At 36.3% G+C, this 20,906-nt stretch overlaps 2 protein-coding genes across 5 annotated transcripts; both read right to left on the bottom strand.

Annotated features, from left to right (window-relative positions):
- Positions 1 to 7,680: 7,680 nt before the first annotated feature.
- LOC142529576 (LOB domain-containing protein 27-like) lies at positions 7,681 to 9,322 on the bottom strand. The gene is made up of 2 exons (XM_075635144.1): positions 8,450 to 9,322; positions 7,681 to 7,934 (listed from the first exon to the last, which is right to left on the bottom strand). Exon 1 carries the CDS (start codon positions 9,086 to 9,088, stop codon positions 8,474 to 8,476), a length of 615 nt encoding a protein of 204 aa, XP_075491259.1. The 5' UTR covers positions 9,089 to 9,322; the 3' UTR covers positions 7,681 to 7,934; positions 8,450 to 8,473.
- A 1,111-nt stretch (positions 9,323 to 10,433) lies between these two features.
- On the bottom strand, positions 10,434 to 20,279 carry LOC142529047 (uncharacterized). Of its 4 annotated transcripts, none has more exons than XM_075634416.1 (15): positions 17,265 to 20,279; positions 17,049 to 17,177; positions 16,762 to 16,953; positions 16,625 to 16,668; positions 16,212 to 16,527; positions 16,014 to 16,098; positions 15,735 to 15,917; positions 15,035 to 15,130; positions 13,234 to 13,415; positions 12,890 to 13,105; positions 12,484 to 12,759; positions 12,190 to 12,337; positions 11,923 to 12,056; positions 11,216 to 11,302; positions 10,434 to 11,132 (listed from the first exon to the last, which is right to left on the bottom strand). In XM_075634416.1, the coding sequence occupies exons 1-15, from the start codon at positions 20,004 to 20,006 to the stop codon at positions 11,046 to 11,048; spliced, it is 4,917 nt and encodes a 1,638-aa protein (XP_075490531.1). In that variant the 5' UTR covers positions 20,007 to 20,279; the 3' UTR covers positions 10,434 to 11,045. The 4 variants fall into 4 exon arrangements, with proteins under 4 accessions (XP_075490531.1, XP_075490533.1, XP_075490532.1 ...); XM_075634418.1 differs by having other exon boundaries at positions 16,014 to 16,083; XM_075634417.1 differs by having other exon boundaries at positions 16,212 to 16,515.
- Between the last annotated feature and the right edge of the window lie 627 nt (positions 20,280 to 20,906).

Below are 20,906 nucleotides of genomic sequence, written 5' to 3'. Positions count from 1 at the left end.
AAAATACTATCAGACACCAAACATAAATTATGATTTAGTTCACGTCTCAAAAAGACAAAATTAGAGTTGGCCATATCACTACATGTTTTACATTTGAGTTCTCTAACTTGTTCTAATTTAGAAATTGGTCCACTAAATTTTCAAATTTTGTTTTGTGGTACATTAACGTTTAATATTTTACTATTGATTTTTTTGCGGACATGACATTACACAAATCAGCAATTTTCAATGTCGCGTAACCATTTCCGTTGTCAAAACGCAAAGACGACAACAGTTTTCACTAAAACCGTTGTTAAAAACTCTACGACAACGGTTTTTCAAAAAAAACCGTTGTCGTAGCTGCGTTGTCGTTGGGCGTTTTTCTTGCAGTGATTCTCTCGTTTCTCTCTCTCGAACCTACGGCCAGGAATGAAAGAAATTAAGAAGGAAACTCATTCTTATCACCACCGCCTTCGCGCTCGGGCGGTAGAATTCTCGCGCCCGAGCGCGAGAAATTCTGTCCCCGAGTGTCATTTGCACCGCGCTCGGGCGGTAGAATTCTCGCGCCCGAGCGCGAGATGTTCTTCCCCCGAGTGCACTTGCACCGCGCTCGGGCGGTCAAAAACTACCGCTCGGGTGCAGAATGTTCTGTCCGAGCATCAATTTATTCCACACTGGCGCTCGGACGGTCATCTTCTACCGCTCGGGCGCCATACATTCTGTACAAAATATTGGTCTTGTATTGTATTGGCGTCCGATTTCTCCACTCAAGCTCTTACAACTTCAATTATGTTAATTAGTCAATATCTAGTACGATATTTCATTATCAACACTTAGTTTCTCATTTTCATTGTTATGATATACATCATATACATAATCACATGACAATTTCATAAATTATCGATAATCACATAAGATTTACGATAATACGATACATGATCCTTACATAAAGTCCTCGAAGGAAGTTCAGAGTGATTATCAAATAAGATAACCCAAACATGCCCAAATAAGTGATACCCAATAAGCCTACACCATTCATGACCAAGCACATAAGGTTTTTGTATATCAAATCCCACATAAATGGGAAGCCAGTGTCTAGGATGTTAATTGATAATGTTTCAACAGTGAATGGCCTGCCGGCAAGGATGTTAAGAAGTTTGGGTAAAACTGAAGAAAACTTAATCCCCATATAAGTTTATGTGGATACATTTACAGGGGAGACCACCAAGACAATCGGGGTATTTCTTGCTGATGCTACTGTGGAAATTATGTCAGCTTTGTGTGCGTTTTTCATATTAAACTCATATGCCAACTTTCAAGTGTTGTTAGTCAGAGATTGGATCCATGCAAACCAATGCATTCCATCCTCGATACACCAGCTGCTATTATTTTGGAAAGTGGATGTTGTTGAAGTTGTAGAAGCTAATGGACAGACTTTTCAAGCCAGGGCAATTGTATTTGAAGCTAGATATTACAATAGAGATTTCGGGCATATCAAAGTTCGTAGCAAGATTGAGAGAGAAAGCCTGATGTACATGCAAGCACCAATTCCAAGCTTGGTGAAGAAATTAATTACATTTTTAAGAAGATTTTCACGCAATTGTTGCATCTCTTAAAGTGAATACAAATCTACTTGTAGATTTTGAGTCTTTCATATCAGATATCAAGTTTGCATCACTGTATCATTCGATAACAGTGGGATATCTTGTGTAGTTCAGTTGAGTGTACCTTAAGCACCTTAGCAGTCTGATAATTGCATTTCAGTGTTCAACTCATGTATTACTCGTGAATCTACTCAATTTGCTTACTTCATAAGCTATACTTGGTCTTGTACAACTCATTATCTACATCAGACTTCCAATGACTCAAGAGTATTTTATTTGAGATATATTATCACCTCGATTATTTGATAGATTTTGACTTGTATCTATCAGGGTTCTAGCCAAAGCAGAGTCATCATTATTGAATTTCTCAAGGATTTTGTCCACATAATGTGACTGATTTAGAACTAGTCTTTCAGATATTTTATGAATTTTAATTCCTAGGATCATATTGGTTAAGGCCAAATCTTTCATGTTGAATCTTGAGTTTAACAACTTCTTGGTGGATTTAATTATCTTATCATTGCTATCAATGATAAGTATGTCATCTTCGTAAAGACATAAAATGACAACCATTCATAATGTTCTTTATGTATAGACATTTTTCGCATGCACTTAATTTAAATCAAATTTCTATCGTGGCTTTTATCAAATTCTTCGTGTCATTGCTTTGGTGCTTGTTTTAAACCATATAGAGACTTCATCAGTTTTCAAACCTTATTTTTTTGCCAAGTCGCCGAAAATCTCTCAAGGTGTTCCATGTAAATTTCTTCTTCTAAATCTCCATTTAAAAAAGCTATCTTTACATTCATTTGGTGTACTTCAAGATTCCACAAGGCGACAATCGCAAATATCACATGAACAGATGTCATTCTTGTTACAGGAGAATAAGTGTCCATTTACAGCCTAGTGGTTTGCTTCCTAAAGGAAGATCCACTAATTCTTATGTATGGTTTGTAAAATGGATTTCATTTCGGAATTGATAGTCTCTTTCCACAGAGACCCTTCATATGAATTCACTGTTTTTCTGAAGCTTGGAGGTCCATTTTTCATTATGAAAGTGATGAAATCCGGACCAAATGATTTCTCTGTCCTAGCTCTCTAACTCCATGTATCTTTAACTTCATGGTTAACCTCTTGTTCTTTTTTAATTATCTCATATGATCTTTTGGATGAACTTGGTTCTTTTTTAGATTTGCATGGAAACACTTGTTCAAAGAATTAAGCGTTTCTTGATTCCATTATCGTATTCTTGTGAATATCAAGTATTTGATATTCATGTACAAGAAAATGATAAGGGCTGTTGTCTTGAGTATATCTAATGAAAGTTCAATCAACAATTTTTGGCTCTATCTTTACTTTCTTCAGAATGGGTATTGCTGCCTTGGCAAGACATCCTCACACTCGCAAGTATTGTAGAAAAGAGTTCTATCTTTCCAAAATTCGTATGGACTTTTTGTCACGCCCCGAGCCCGGGCCCGCGTGACTGCACAATGGGCCCCTATAGCAACTACTTCGTATTCGTCCTCGCTTTACGAAAATAATTAACCCAAGTTGCTATAGAAGTCCATTGTAAGCCATTATAAACTAATTTTAAATCTTTCATTTTTAAGATGTGGGACAAGGGTATCACAATCACCCCTCCTTCAGAACGCGACGTCCTCGTCGTGGCCTGAGCTCTCGATCCACCAGCGCCGAGAATCTAAATGTGGCTCCTACATGTTCAAGAGGTGGCTCCTGTCATGTAGCACTTTGTCCCGTAGGTTAAAGAGGTGGCTCCCATGCACGTAGCACTTTGCCCCGCATAGCACTTATTTCCCGGTGTTTCATGCCGGTGACCGGCTCTGATACCATTCTGTCACGCCCCGAGCCCGGGCCCGCTTGACTGCACAATGGGCCCCTATAGCAACTACTTCGTATTCGTCCTTGCTTTACGAAAATGATTAACCCAAGTTGCTATAGAAGTCCATTGTAAGTCATTATAAACTCATTTTAAATCTTTCATTTTTAAGATGTGGGACAAGGGTATCACACTTTTATCTTGGTTCTTTAAGACACCTTGTTTAAAATGTAATTTGCTATTAGAACATCTTCCCTCCACATGCTCTGTTGTAAACCAGAACTTAACAACAATACATTTATCATTTCTTTTAAGGTGTAATTCTCTCTCAGCAATGCCATTTTGCTAAGAAAAATAAGGTGTGGTTCTTTCATGTTTGATATCATTTTGAATACAAAACTCAGCAATTGGTGATTCATATTCACCTCCATGATCACTTCTTAACACATTATATTTTTTCTAAGTTGGTTTTCAACTTCACTTTTATAGCGGACAAATTTTCTGATTTCTTCATCTTTATTTTTAAGAAGATACACATAAAAAAATTTTATGTTATTGTCAATAAAAGTAGTGAAATATTTATTGTCATCCCGTATTTTCACACTTTTTTAAATCACATATATATTTATGAATTAAATCAAGAGGCTCAATATTTCTTTTAATTGTTCGAAAAAAATGATCTTGTTAGTTTTGCTTCAACACAAGTTTCGCGTTTGTATTGTTTATCAATTTGGAATGCAAGAATTTGTTTCATGTTAATTAGTTTACGAATTGTATCATAATTAATGTGTCCAAATTTACCATACCACAAACAAGAAGACTCAAGCAAGTAAGAAAAAGTATTAACTTTATTAATCACAGGCTTAATAGCCATTACATTGAGTTTGAACAGACCATTACTTAAATAGTCTTTGCTAACAAACATTCCACTTTTAGGAAAAAACAACTTTATACGTCTCAAAGACAATGTGAAAAGCATGCTTGTTAAGAAGCGACCCAGACACCAAGTTATTTCATATGTCTGGTACTTACAACACATTGTTTGGAGTCAACTCTTTCCAAATGCAATCTTTAAAACAATTTTTCATTGACCCTTAATATCAGATGCAGCAGAATTTTCTATGAATAATTTTTCCTCATTCTCAGACTCTTCAAGATTTGCAAGCATCTCTTTAACAGAGTAAATATGGCGAGTGACACCAGTGTCAATCCACCACTCCCTTAGGTTTCAATCCACTAGATTAACTTCACAAATTACAGAACAGAGATTCATATTTGAAACCTCTTTATATATGTTCTCTACCACATTTCCTTCTCGGTTTTTCTCCGGCTTCTTACACTCAGAGATCTTGTGACCCATATCATCACAATTGTAGTATTTTCTAGAGAACTTCTTCTTTGAAATGCCTCATTTGGGTCCCAGTTCATCTTTTTGTTGGAAGGAAAAATGTTTCTCCTTTTTGAGTTTCAGCCATGCTCGAAAAAATTTGTCTTTGCAGCAACTGGAGAAAACAATCTTCTTTCAAAATTCTTGTTGTCTTCCTCAATGCGAATTCCAACATTGAGCTCTTCGACATTCATTTCCTTAACAGCAACCACATGAAAAGATTCGCTCAAAGTCATCTCCTCGGCGTGAATCTCGTGAAGAAACAGTTGGATTTATTGAACTTCACTGATGACCGACTTGGAATACACCATTTTAAAATCCAGAAAGCATCTACAAGAAACTTCTTGGCCCCGAAATCCTCGATTTTGTACTTTCTGTCAAGGAATTCCCTAGCTCCTTAGTCGTTTTCTTTTGGCAAAAAATATTGTAGAACAAATCGGTCAATCCATTTATTAAATAATTTTGGCATATAAAATCAGAATGATTCCATACCTCCAGAGCAATGACGGACTCAACATCTCCCTCAACCTATTTGGCTTTAAAAGCATCTTCAAATAGTAATCTAGCCAGGTTCAGTGTCGTCAAGTGAAATAAAATTTTCTGTTGCCACTTTTTGAAGTCTACACTAGTATACTTCTCTGGTTTTTCTCCGTGACTGGCTGGCACAACAATTGCAATAGCACGTGAAGTAACATGAAGAACGACTTGAGGCATAACAGGAACAATGACATGAGGGACACCATGACCTGTTTCCCTTTGCACGTTCGTTTTAGAACTCATATCTTTAACAAATCGTAATGAGTGTAACAAAGTCTGTTTTAAGATTTGTTAGCCAAAATGTTAAATTTGAAGTATGAAAATAAAAATTATAGAGCAGTAAATGAAAGTAGAATCGTATAGATACAGAAAAAAAACTAAAAAAACAGTGTGCAACTGGAAGTATAAATATCGAGTATGTAAAACAATTGGAAACAAGTAAATCAAACTGAGGCATGTATGAAGTTCAGTTTCCTTAAAACAGATTTGTCCCCTTCGAAGGTGCTTCGAGGATCAGGACGGACAACCGTTTCTTAATATACAACGACAAAACCATGCACCAACTTAGCACGTAGTAAATACACCAATGAACTGAGACCGTACCTTCACTTTATCACAAAAATTTCACGATGTCAGATGAAAAGCTAACAATATTAAATGCAAGAGAATGCTTGAGTGAGATCTTGAGTGTGTTTGTAAAAAATATATTTTTTTATATGAATTGAGATGGACACGCTATTTATAAGCTCCAAAATGCAAACCAAAAGTCATGTAAGATTAATTAACTCAATTAATCTTGCAATTAACTCAAAAATATGAATAGCCAAAAATCTCCAATTAACTCAATAATGGAAAAATTCAAAAGACACTTCCTTAATCATGAGTCACAACTACCTCAAGAATGTAGAGAGTCAAAAGACGTTCCCACATCATGAGCCATAATTTTCATCCAAACTTTAACTTTGATTAGAATTTCCAACAATGATAAAATAAATAAAATATTTTACATAAATGTTTGTTCGAACAGATCAGGTATGATGCTTACGATTCAATTATTCCAGTCCCCATCCATCGACTAAATTCTCTCAAATATTTGACGATTAAACTCGAATCAAAATATCATGGGATCTTTTTTATTATTATTTTATGAAGACATGGAGCTTCTTATGAAGTGGGGATCATTGATTCGATCTAAATTAACTTGGATACATTGTTTAACATGCAAATTACATATTAAACTCTTGAAATTACCTTAATTTAATTACTAGGTTTTATATCTTATGATTTGTGGGACCTTTATCTCTATTTCGGATTGCTGAATTCCTTCTCTTCAACTTGAGAAACTCTCCCTTACAATTATTCAAACCCTCAACGCCATATTATTATATTCCCATTCATTCACTCAAACAATCTTGGCTTCTTTCTTCCATCAATAAACGTAGACTAGGTAAGTCTCAATGGAGTCCGGTAGAATGCCGCCCACATTCAGCCGCCACGTGATCCTCTTCTTAATGTTTACTTGCAAATTCCATACAATAAACTTCGCAGAACTGCTCTCACTCATGTTTTGAATTTGGTAAAGCAATATCATAATGATCGTACTTGCCAATCTTGATTGCTGAATGAATATCAATCCGATCGCCTCAAAACCAATCCTTTTCTTGATGTTTACATGAAAATTCCATACCATATCCTTGGGAATATTTCTCACATGTCTATTTAGAACTTGATCGACCAACATCGTAATGAGGAGGAAGCTGATAAGATTTGCGCGATTTTTCTCGCAGAACTGCTCTTACTCATGTAGGGCATTAGAAGTATAATCACATTGTTATTAGTTTGATTTTGGTGTTTAGGTTGTGTCCGTTTGTAATTCTTCACTTTGAACACAATGATTTCTCTTCTACAATAGTGATGATGCTGTTTATGCGGATTCAAAGTCACTCTCTCCAAACTTAAAGCCTTTTGTAGAATAAGTTATGAAAAAATCTTATAAATAAATTTTCTCTAAATAATATTATTATCTATCAGTACGAAAAAATCGAAGAAAATTATGGTATCTGGGAAGGAGAATCATTTTTTTTTATTATTATTATATTTATTTTACAATACAAAATGTTAAAAAGTTGAAATAAAAAAAATTAATTAACAAAAATATTCCCCATCTCAGCCCAAACACCACCGGTCCAAAGTTCACATCTTCTTGTATAACATTCCTAATTATGTATAGCTTGTATCAAATTTAATTTTTAATTGTGATTTTTATTAATTTGCTACTCAAAATCGTCTAAGAATCTTTGTGGCCGAGGGGGTTGGGGCGCCTGTGAATCGTCTCGTAATTTACAGAAGAAATTTGAAGATATATCAAAGAAAGAAACAAATGGATCGCTATAAATCGTAGCTCCTCAAGGAAAATACGCTGCCATTTTGATCAAATTTTCATTCTTGACTGCACAATTTTTCACTCGATTCTCAACCATTGGATGGATCAACTTCTAGCACTGAAGCTTTCACCTTTGATTTTGATTTTGATTTGCTTGTTTGCAAGGACTTCAAGATTTAACAACTGTACGTGTCATTTGGTTATATACTGCAAACACAATTCAATGCATAAACTTCCATCAACAATCACATCGTGTATATGTCATATATACATAAATATGCCTTCAAACAATGGTGTATCTCAATTTTTTTTAAAAACGACCATATGTTGCCGCAAACCATATACAACAGCAGAAACAATTATTGTTCTCCAAATCATCCCCACGATAATTGTACTAGCGTGCATACTTATAAGTTCACTCGTATATCAATTCTACGACGAGATTACAATTGTTGTAGTAAATTATCTTATCTTGTTGAAGGTGAAGTTTATTTGTTTATTTATCAGGAAATATGTTTTATTGACGGATCCCAATAATCAAGAATTTGAGTGATAACTTGTTGAACCAAATTTAATATTTTCTTTTTAAAAAAATTGTTTTTAACTACTTATTATAACTTATATTAATGTGCAATCTCTCTATAATTTGATTTAATTACCCTAAAAGTAATCCCAATATTCAAAGAATTAATATATAATGGAGTGTGCATGTATTAGGATACCTAGAGTCATCATACTTCATTCATTCAACTGTGATTGCATGACCATTGATCTGGATTCTCATTTTCAACATTACCAAATTGCTGTTGAATCCACAAACCATTACTCTCCCTGGAATCTAAATAATCAGCGTTCGAATATGTTGCGACAGGCAGTGCTGCTCTAACAGAACCGTAGTCCGCGGGGATATTCTCCTGCCGTAAAACCGGCATCGCGGAATTTTCGGCAGGTGGCGCGACCCCTAACTGCAACTGCGACAGGTAGTCGTTCGTCGACGACATCTCTTGCTGCTGATTCTGTCGATAATATGCCAGTTGCTGCAGGACTGCCTGAAGTTCCTCCTCCGCGAGCTGAATCTTATATGCGAGCTGTTGTATCTCTACCAAGCACCCGTAAACGGGGTACTTATCACGCATGGTGGCATGGAATTTCATGGACTTCATGGCGATGGCTTTCTGATCTGGGTCGAGTTCTCTCAACGTGTTGACGATGTTCTTCACCCCGAACAACCGGTGCACGTTTTGGAACATCTTTGGCTGATCCGCGGGGAAGAACGGGGCGAGGACGCATTCGGAGGTGCATCTCCGCCTTTGGTACTTGCACGCGGCGCAAGCCTGGCCGGAGCCACTCTTTAGGGTCATTTTTGTAGAGGTGGCATTCAAAGAATCTATGGATTCAAGAATGATGGTGTGCAAGAATGGGGATCATTTTTCCTTTTGTTGTAGCTTAATGTGATGGAATCTAAGTTCGTAAAGAACAAGAAAATAGAGTTGAAAGAAAAAATTTGGGAAGTACAGAGATTTATGTGTTTAAAAGAGAGAAATGAACATTTTATTGTGGATTGGAATCAACAGGCTCGATCCATTTATCATCTTGAATTGTAATGTAATATTATCAAATCCATTGGTTACAATTGGTGGAGATTAAAAAACTTGGATTTATTCTAGAGATTTCATAGGGAAGAGTTTGAATGAGTAAAAAATAGGATAAATAGAGGTGCGAAAATGTGGGAGATGGTTTCTTTGAAAGTGTGACCGTTGGGGACAAGTGTTGTTACATCGACAACCTCTTTTAAGGTTTCTTGCGAGAAAAGAGGAAAAGTCTGAACTTTTAGGCCACTTGGTGCAAGTTTAGTATTTTTGTTTTTAATGTTAATTGATTGTTAATTAGTGTAGATTTTTAATTAAATTGGATTATATTTATACCCCATCTGTATTATATTATATTAATATATAATACGTGGAACTTTTTCAATGTTTCTACTTGCTTTACAAATATAACACTAATTAAAACATGGTATTTGTAGACTTCAAATCCTATGAGTTAAAAAAAATTCAAAAATTTACAATATGATGTTTTCAAAGAATTTCTTGTGTTTTTAAAAGTTAGGACATTAGATTAGTCAGCTGAAAGGTCCATAACTTCAAGAAAAGAACGCTTCATTCAATTTTTTTTTAATATGTGACAAGATTATCTCTCAATAGTCCCCCTTGAAGTTAAACCAACAATGCAAAGATGTGCTTTTACTATAAACCCTACAAGGGAACCAAGCTCCATATATTATTGTTTTCATTCTCTTCTTAATTTATGTAAAAGACAAGTATTTTTAGTTGAAATACATTATAAAAAATATAAATGGAGTATCATATCGGATAATAACATTTTTCGATTAATTTGCTTAGTTAGAAAAAGGAGATCATTCATTATTCTCCTCCCTCAATCAAGTTGGTGTTTGGAAAAAACGTGTTGTCTGGATAAAACACGTTTTTGCAACGATCATAACACACCTCAAAAAGCTCCCCCACAACTTCAGATAAGAGACATCAAAATTGCCAACCTCTCCCCGTGAGGAAAAGGCCAAGGGTTCAAACCTGGAGAAAACAAAAAAACCTTCCCCAAACCGAAATTAAAAAATTATCACCCTGAAAAAAATCACCCAAAATAATATTAAAACATAGATGGACAAGAAGCCACTAGGGAGGGAGGTGTAATAATTCTGCCAACAATAAAGTCTTTATCATGACAAACAAAAATGCTTGACAATGGCCTATGCAGAAAATTTCCCAAAATATGAGAGGGGAATTATTGTACTAAGGTAAGCAGGAAACAGATTCCAAGAGGCCAAGGTCTTTCTTGTCTATTCACAACTTTGTATCTGTAAATAAATAGTCGGATGTGGACCTAAGTACTAGAATGTCCAAAATCCTGATATTTGTTGAAAGACAGCAATGGTCACCATTGAGAATCGCCCATCGGCTTGAGTTTATTTTACAATCCAGGTAGGTACTTCGTTCTTGATCCTTACTCTCTCTTCAACAAGAACCAGATGAAGATTCAAGAGACAGAATCCTTATCAGCAACTTAGGATCATGAGCATCAAAATGAGTACCAATTTTCCTATTTTTACTGAATAATTTTTGAATTTCTTCACTTCGCTGTAAAATGGAAGTCCCCACTATTCTACATTACAGTTCTGGGCTTTGTATAAGTTTAACTCAAAAGCCCATTCAGGAGTAGGGAGAATGTATCATTAGATCCAAGACCGAACGGTAGCTAACCTCATAACTTTAGAATACCAAGGAGCATATTGAATCGATATTAGTTTACAGCTTCAAACAAGAGGACTTGGGGTTGGAGGTGTCCTCTTTGACACATTGTGAGAACATCATTCCAGCCACCGATAACCTAGGTACAAATCATAGAAGAAAACACATTCAAAAATATGTGTTTTTGAATATCAGGAGACTCAACTAGTTAGGAAAATTTACCTTCACAGTTTTGTCATCATACATGACCCACTGTTCATGATCACGGCTGTAGGCAAAACAGTGATAGTGTTGCCCATAGTAACAAACCTAAAAGTCCCAGAATTAGCAAACCTTTAAAAAGGAACCAAAAAAACACAAACAAACTAGGTAAATTGGCATCTTCGCTGGCAGCCAAACTCAAACTTGTTCCATATAACATCAAGATGCTTTGTTTTGGGAAGAACAAAAAACCAAAAAAAAGTATATGTTGGAAAAACTGAAACTATGCATTCACATCAATTAATAACAACCAAAGAACACTGTGTTGTAGGAAATGCTAAAAAAGACGAGGAGTGTAAAACATGGTTTGGATTGATTACAACCATCGATTTTAGATTAAATAAAGCACAACCAACAAAAAAAATGCATACAGTATTTTTATGGGCCAATACACAGAATAAGAAGTAACATCATTAAGCTAAATACAGACACAAAAACAAAGCAAAAAAATTGTTTAATGATCCCTACAGAAGACAATATTGTAGGCTGCAAAAGAACTAATAGCATCATCATAAAATACTGACTTCAAACTTACGCAGAACGGATTGTTGAAATACTATGTTTACATCAGAGTGCAACAAATAACATAAATATTACATACTCACAAAATACAACAGATGACCATGACAGAAATAAATTGCAATTCCAAATTATTCAGAGCAGCATACCATTGATACCAAGGAATGTCTATTTTGCGGATCGAGGCCTCGATACAGGACACTGATGTCAGTCTCAGTAGATAAGGCAGCCAATGTTGCTATTATATCTTCAACACTCTCACGAGTATTCTGCCAACCCAGGACTAAAGGCAAAGAATAAGAATTGCATTTAAAATTACAAGCAGCAATGCTCACTCTTTGGCACATACAGAGTATAATACAAAAATACAAATAAACAAAATAACAGCAGGGTTCCTGCATGAAATTGCGAGTTACCTATGGTGAAAACATGCGGTGGAGTGGAGAGAATATGATGAATATAATTAAGCATTCCACAACCACCAGCATCTGGATCACAGGCTAACTGGTGATTCATCTCCACCAGGTTCAAAAGCTCATCAAAGGAGCTCTCAGGGCACATAACCTGCAGGCTAAAATATTAAACAATCTAATCCACAGAATTGAATGAATCAATGGTTTTCAAATCGCACGCATTATTTTAAAGGGTAATTTCACCCTACCACAGGCACCGTAAGCATTATTACAACACTTAGGTCTAAAAGGACATGCCTTCATTGTTCTGAGAGCACTTGCGTTGATATTATGAAAGAAAGATGTGTATTTCAGATATCGGGACTCTACGCCACAGCTGTAACAGTTCATTCTCTCAAATATGTTCATTCCAAATATTGAATGAGCAATGCAAGAGCCATTGCTGCAGTCCCAAGAACCCGTGCAGTTGCTATCTTCTGATTCTGTATCAGATGTACTAGATGCAGGAGTGAATGATCGATGAAGACAGTTGAATATGATGCCCAGCACTTCAGAAGCGTCATTCATCTGACCCTGCAGGGTTGACAAACTTAAACATTTGAACCTAATTTTCCAAGCTTTTGTGTTTCACGAAAATGTATTCAAAATATAAAACCCTTAAATCGGAAATGAAAAAGCTCATCGTAGCAGTAGGTGGCTTCACCTCCTGATAGAAATTGCTCTCCGGGTACAACTTGCTCAAGCCAACTCTTAAAGAGGTAGGGGCAACAGCTTCCCTTCTGTTATCCGTAGATCCCACCCTCAAAGCAATGAATATTCCATATAAGGCACAAATAACACAAGGGTCACCAATGTGAACATGTTCTGACGACGATCTCCGCAAAAACTCATCTCGGAATCGTCTTAGATGCCACAAGGACTCATCGACAAAAAAGAAACAGAATCAATACCGCAAATTCAAGGAAGATGTCAGCTTGAAGACTGCAAACAAATGGAAACTGGACATATTTATCAAAAAGAAATAAATAGCATAGTTCAAATACCAACCTGTATTATGACATTGAGAAAGCAATTATATTCACCAACATCATTTGTTAACCCTGTTCCATAAGAATCCATTCCACAAGCACCATCCGCCCTAATTTCACCGTCACTGTTTTCTAGCAGCTCCTTTTGTGGTGTTGATGAACTTGATAGTGACGGAGGTTTTTTACGTGCATGGAATGTGTCTGTCAGATGATATAGGACATTGAGGTACCGTTTGATGTATAAGATAGAATAATTGTAAAATTGATAAATAGTTGAAGTATGTACATAATTAATATTGTGTGATAAAATAGATGGTGTTTGGTACGAGTATAAAATTGAAGATAAAAATTTTGTGAAAGTGTTTCACATATGACCAAAATACCCTTGAATTCCTTCCAAATTTACCAAACAAAACCCCACAAAAGTAATCTTAAACAATAAATCCCAACTTCCATTCTCTCATTTTTATGGCATAAATCATTTCATATTATTAATATTATTATTTTTGTTCTTGTTATTATTTATTTTAATTATTATTACTTGCAATAATTTGTTTGTTAGAAAATGTTTATTCTTACCATAAATATTATTAAATTATTTGTATGAATTTAATTCTTACTTATTATTTTTTACTAACGATTACTAATGCTTTTTATTATTAATTTTTATTCATATTATAATACTATCATTATTTGAAAAAACTTTAAAAATTACAACAGAGATTGGTGATTTTGTCTACGGGATTGACGAACTAGAATCTGTTATATATTTTTAAAAAAGTGTGCATTTGTCATATATTGTCAAGTAAAATCCCTATTTTTTAAGCTTTAAAAAATAGGGATTTTTTAGTATTAAAAAAACATTTTCTGTTGCATTATCCTCATTTCAAAAAAGTTAGAGAGGTGCGTGGTGGGAAGCTGAAATTTTTTGACCAAGCAATAGTAAAAAAAAAGTGGGGAATAAGGATGTAAAGTAAATTTATTTCACAAATGTATGCAGAAAATCAGTGCAATGGACTCTTAATCAGCATAAGCTTGACAGTTAATGGACCAAATATTTGCAACGCAAACATTTGATGGTCCAATATAAAGAATCAATCCACCCCCAATCCACAACTTCAAACATGCCCCGAGTGTATAAACCAGTCGCAAAAATATGTACACTCATCCACATAACTTGCACCGATCGAGAAGGCAAATTAGTGGTTTCAGTAGACTAAGAAATATTGGGTTGGTAACAGTGTCAAAATATTCACTAGCACACAGCCCAAAAGTTATATTTGCCCTCGATCATTCAATTGACCAAGATACATAGTTTTGAGGTGGATAAATGACTACAAAAGAATTAAAAATATATTTAACGAATAGAACAAGAGGGCCAAAGCTGACTTGTCCTACATAATCAATAACAATTAAAAATCATTTGGTTCTAAATAAGAATTTAATTTCAAACAAAGTCCACACAACCGTCTACGAGTATATTAGGAATAACTGTTGTAGAAAAATGGTACTCATGACGTAATGCATAAAGATAAGAACTCAAAATATTACTATAAACGTGTGATGTTAAAAACTCCAAACAGTAAACTGGAGCAAGAAAAAGACCAGGGGAACATGTGGGAACTAAAATAAAGGTTTAATTCGTCTTAATTCCGCTTGGCATAAAAATATTATATTACCATATGGAAAGAAGAGTATCCTCAAATTTCTAAAAGAACCCAATAAAAGTCAAGAGTATGCTAAATATGAGCAAACGAAGATTCTTGGAAAGTCCTGAGTAGAGTAGAATCATAAATAAAAAAACAAAAAACGACACATACCAAGGCTCTGGCGTACAGCTTTTTTAAGGTCAGCTTGAAACCTTTCTTCATCATCTTCCTCTGCCTGAAGCTGTCTCAATGTCTTTGCCCCGCTTTCTACAAAATGAGGGCTATCTAAATTTCAACCATACTGATAATGATCCAGTTTACTAATGGTTTTGCATCAACTTCTACCTAAGTTATGAGAAAATAAGAACTATAGCTCCACAATGTATCTAAAATGTAGGCTTCCAGTAAAAGAATGATAAAACACCAATTGAAATATTTTCTTAAATGCATTTTTACAGCAAAATACATATACGTCATCTTTTTTTTAATGCATTTTTAGAGCAAAAATCATCTTTTAACAAATTTTTCATCACCATCCAATAGTTTGCTTCCTCATAGAAGAGGGTCGCAAAGGCAAAGACAATCCAGTGGAAGAAAAAAGAACACTTATAATGATAGGCAAGAAAATTTCAACTAAATAAGCACCAAAAAGATAGACATCAGCTGTTGTTCATCTTTGCCCACTGTAGATAAAAAATATGGGGACTCCATAACACAAATACACATAGCTTTTTAGACTAGGAAATACTTGATGGATAACAGATTGTAAGAAGAAACACAAAATAAAAGATGAGCAAGAATAAAAATACAGAATTTCCACCGTACGAAAGGTAATCAGATCAATAGACCATTTATTGCTAAAATTGTTTACCGCCATCAGCAACAAGATTTTGTCCAGGCACTGATTCACCAGCATCATTATCTTCTTTTTCAGTAGTCAGTGGAGGATGCTTTCCATCGCTCACCTTAGCGAGACCCTTGTGTCGTCTACCTCTCCTTCCTGACCGGCGATCAGAAAAAAACCCATTCTGTGGATTATCTCCATTTTCTAAGACTGCCAGAAAGATTATCCAATAGCATGTTTGTAAAAATTGGTCAAAGTGACATAAATAAAAGAGCTAATATACTTTCGGATCATCAAAACAGCTACCAGTTTTCAGCATATTCCCGTTAGCATTGTTCTTTGATAGACCTTCAGAAATGTTAGTAAATCCATCCTCCTGCATCAAAGGCTCCTAGAGAAAGTCAGATTAACAAAAAGAGTTATAATCAACACCATTTTTTCCTCGAAACACATCCAACCAATTTCGGACCCTCAAACTGAGAACGAAGAGAAATGAACCCTTACCTTCCTAATAGTAGTCCACTGCTCAATGGCATCTTTGTCATCATTATTGTTCTCTGAGTAAGTAGAGGAAATTGGAACTGTTTCGGCCTTTTTACATATTTTGGAAAAAAATTTATTTTGCTCCGCAAGATGCTTTTGTTTTGCCTCATTTTCTATTTGCCTTTGATATTCCAAAGTTTCTTCAAGCTTTCTTTCCTCAGCTTCAAGTTCCATTCTGCGCCTGTACTCCTCTTCCTGTAGTCGTGAGGCATCATCAATCTCATGAACATCAATTTCGGACACTGGACCCTCATCATGATAAGCACTGGGAAGCAATCTGAAGTAAGACAGGAATAAAAATAAAAATAAAAAGCTTCACGAAACAAAAGAAAATATTGCTCTAACTATGTTTTGCCACAGAATAAGAAGCATACATCTCTTCAGCAATCCGATCATGTGGCTCATCAGAATTAGTAGCCTGAAGAAGCATTAACCAGAATCGATAACAATTAAACAGCTGCTCAATATCCTAGAGTTCAATAAACGGGTGGTTCAGACATTCGGTTCAAACCTTTGTATCCTTGTTCTTCCGGCTCTCCTTGCTCTTTTTCTTATCCTTCGTCCTTTCATTCACATTTTTTAAAATATCCACACCAACACCAATGCCCTTCTTTGAATCCAGTGCAAGTTCAGCTAGAAATGCCTCTCTGGCAGCATCAGATTTTTCTGTGGCATCTTTCTCTGCCAGATCTTCCAAGTGAGACTGAAAAGGATGAAAAATAAACATCTAACTCGCATACAAAGGCACTAGTAGAGTTCACATGGATTTAATGAAAAGCTGTGTCACTAGATACTAACCCGCATAAATGACTTTACTAGAGGTATTAAGACTGATTGGAAATCTTGTGTGGAAACTGACTCAAGCTTAACCTCCAACTGTCGCATCCCCGTAACTATTCGCATAATTCTTGCATCTAATTTGCTGATCTGAATCACTAAAAAATGTGAGATAAACCAGCAGCGCAGCTACATGACTGACAACAAATAATAAAAAACCCGACTGATGTACCAAACCTCAATAGAAACTTGCTCTTTTTGTCGCTGTATTGCAACTTCTATGCAAGAGTCAACCTGATGCAGATAGTCTTTGGTTCTCCAATCATCTTCTTCACCAGATTCTAGGTTGCAAAGACGAGATGTTACGCCACTATAAGTCTCCTCAAAACCAAATTGATTAACATTCAGAGATTCTGCATCCTTTAGAACATTTGTTATGGCATCCAACTCAAATCTATTGCTGATTATGGTAAAGTCATTGTCATTTTCAATGAGCTCTTGTCGCCTTTTCTTAAGGACAGAGTCATAACTTCTACAGGCAAACTCTATCACATGCTCTCTTTTCTTTCCCTCTTCCAAATAGAGATCTTCCACAGCCTGTAGTGCCTCCTCATAACTTATATGTTCGCGTTTTCTGTCACACGAGCCTTGCAGGTGATAAGATTCCTTCTCAAGAAACTGGAGAATTTCCAAACCTTGCTGAGCCTTTTCTTCTCTTGCATGAGACCAGGATGCCAATTGTTCACCACTTGAAGGGCCTGTAAATATCCAGGATAACAAAGCTTCTGAATCGAGTACAACACCATCATCATAACTGACATGTGAGGAAGCCGTCGAACTGGAATCTTCATTAACAGCAACATCACAAGATATGCGCTTGGGCTTGCACGGAAGAAAATGCTCGTCAAGCACCAAAAATGATGCATTTTGGCTAAAACATATCTTCTCCATAACTTCATTTCCACGCAACTTGGTGTTTGAATCATCTATGGCATTACTTTTATCAGAATATCTACCTAGTCCACAAGAATGAAATATTTCCTGCAAAAATGTCTGAATTTTTTCAAGTTCTGGAGCGCCCAAAAAACATATGCAATCAGGTGTTTGGTCCACATTGGAATTAAGAAGCTGTGACCCACACGCAAGACTCTGAAGCTCCTCCACTGCAAAGTGTATGACCTTGCTAAGGTGACTAGATGCAAGACATTTGTTCTTGATAAGTGTCTTGAAAACAGTATGGATTCTTTCTAGAAGCTTTGCACGCTCGGGGTCATCAGACAAAGGCCAATTTTCATGATGTAAACTTTCCTTACAACTTTGATCTCCATCACAGTCCATCCACTCAACGTCTTCAAAGTCTCTGCTATCCTGAGCATTGAAATTGAAATTATCACCCGATTTCTTCTTTCCAGGTGATGAATCCCATTCAAATTCATTGCAATAAGTATCAACAAAGTATTCTTTCGAGTTATCATTGCCGTTTCTGGGAATTGGCTCATCAGGAGAATCAGTTGTCTCAGATTTCAAATGTTTTTCAAGCATCCTAACTGCTGCATTTAACTCCAAAGGTCTCCAAGAACAGTTAAGAAGCATTTCAGCCCAATCATTTTCCACACTTTGGGGTAGAGTTGACTGCATTTTGGGCAATAAACTACCCATATGCTCCTGCACGACATGCCGCATGAATGAACCAGCATCCGCAAATTTCTCATCACAGCGACAACACATCCAAAACTTCCACGCTTTATTTATTTCCCCAAAGGATAGGGCTTTATTAAGCAGCTCACTTGGTGAACCATCTTTTAATGAACTGAAATGATCCTTTAAATCCGAAATTTTAATTCTGAGCATGTCTTTCTTCTTATCCGAACTCATCGAATTCCAGTACGATTGAACCCAATCTCTTCTCTCTGCTGAAGACGCATTCTTCCTCACATTGCCACTTTTCCTTCTTTCTCCTACTCTCGGGCCTGACCCTGGAGCAGAATCCAGCCCCTTGTTACTGTTATTACTGATGTCCTCATCATTCCCCAAATTAGTGGACTCGGACTTCTGCTGTAGAAGCCGAGCAGCAGCCACCCTTACCTCTATCTCTTTCCTTCGTTCTTCAGGAGTTTTGGTCGCCTTCTTGATTTCATTTGGCCTCCTAGTCTGAACCAATCTCAACTCCATTGGATCCTCAGTAGCCCTCCTGATCGGAATCAACCGAAACTTTTCCTCTCCATTGCCAAGATTCTTCATCCAAGTCGAAATAGATGCAATGTTTGACTTCTGAATCAAAGATCGAAGTTCAGCGTGAACATGAGCAACTCGAGCCTCGGCAGTAGGAATTTTCTGCTGATTCTCCTCCTGCAAACTCTCTTTCGCAGGGTCCATGGGTTTCTCTATCCCCAAGGCCCTCTCACACTCCACCACCACCTCTTCGTACTCCTTCCCATCATTTGCAGCCTCATACAACATATTCGCATAGAAGTGTGCAAACTCAATAGAATTAGGGGACAAACTCACGGACCTCCTAGCACTCTCGATAGCATTTTTCATGTGCCGCTGTTTAGCATTTGAGTCATCAATAATCTGGGACACTTTCACACACACAGTCCCCTGAACACGGTGAATCAATGCAGAATAAGGAGAATTCTCATGTTTCAAGCACAAATCCTTCATCAACCTTAGGGCTTTGGTATGGTTCCCCCTCCTCAAAGCCGTGAGGGCCCGCTCGCATTCAGCCTTTATCGAAACATAGGACGCAGAAGACGGGTTTGCACTGGTAACATCACTTTCCAAATCCACGGTATCGGATTTTCCCGGTGTCCTAGCACCAGATTTAGGGGAATGGTCGTGTAAAGAAGCACCAAAATCAACAGCGGTGGGATTGTCGGAAGTGGCGGCGGCGACGATGTCTGCGACATCCGCCGCCCCCACTGGCGGAGTCTGTGAGGCCTTGGAGCGAGGAGCGATGTTTCGCTTCTTATGCCCCATATCAGACTTTCCCAAATCTACTCAATAGCATGCATAAATACACAATTATCCGCCAACATACACGCATGGGCTGATCAATTGTGACTACAAATGTCGAGTTCATAGAGAAGGAAACTTACTCGGACAACATTGGAGAAGAACGATCGGAGGAGAGACGTATATATATATATATACGGATTGTATGTATAGAAGAGTGTACACAACCTAACCGGAGGTGCAGGAGAGGGGGGTTCTGTACTGTAGTTAAGGTTGGGGGCGTGAAATTTTTATTTTTATTTTAAAATTTTTTTTTTTGGATAGTGGTCGGGGGTGGATTTTTGTAGCAATTAATAGGAAAATGAGGGATTAATACTGTTTGTCAATTTTATTTTAAATTTTTTATTTTTTTTAAATATACTTTTATTTAAATAACCATATACTCATTTGATAATGTCAAGTGTTGGTTAGTTATTTATTTAAACTATTTGATTGATGGCAAAAACTTGTGTAAGACGGTCTCACGGGTCGTATTTTGTGAGACATATCTCTTGTTTGGGTCATCCATGAAAAAATATTACTTTTAATGCTAAGAGTAATACTTTTTATTGTGAATATCGGTAGGGTTGACCCGTCTCACAGATAAATATTCGTGAGATCGTCTCACAAGAGACCTACTCTTGGTTGATTTATAATATAATTTTTCTTTGAATATGGTATTATAATCGATTTGATTGATGCTATATTGTACTAGATATTGTTTGATAAGTTGGATATAATAAAAAGACGACGTATTATCAAATTGATGGTGGTGTATGATAATATATAGATAATTAATCATATCTTGTTTGATGTACTTCGATTCCGAGTGATGAAAAATTAAAATTCTACATGATTCATCGAAAATATCATTTTATATGGACA

Source organism: Primulina tabacum, chromosome 16 (genome assembly GCF_025594145.1).
Source record: "Primulina tabacum isolate GXHZ01 chromosome 16, ASM2559414v2, whole genome shotgun sequence".
Lineage (NCBI taxonomy): Eukaryota > Viridiplantae > Streptophyta > Magnoliopsida > Lamiales > Gesneriaceae > Primulina > Primulina tabacum.
Note: the sequence above shows the minus strand (reverse complement) of the source record. Positions and strands in the feature narration are given on the sequence as shown.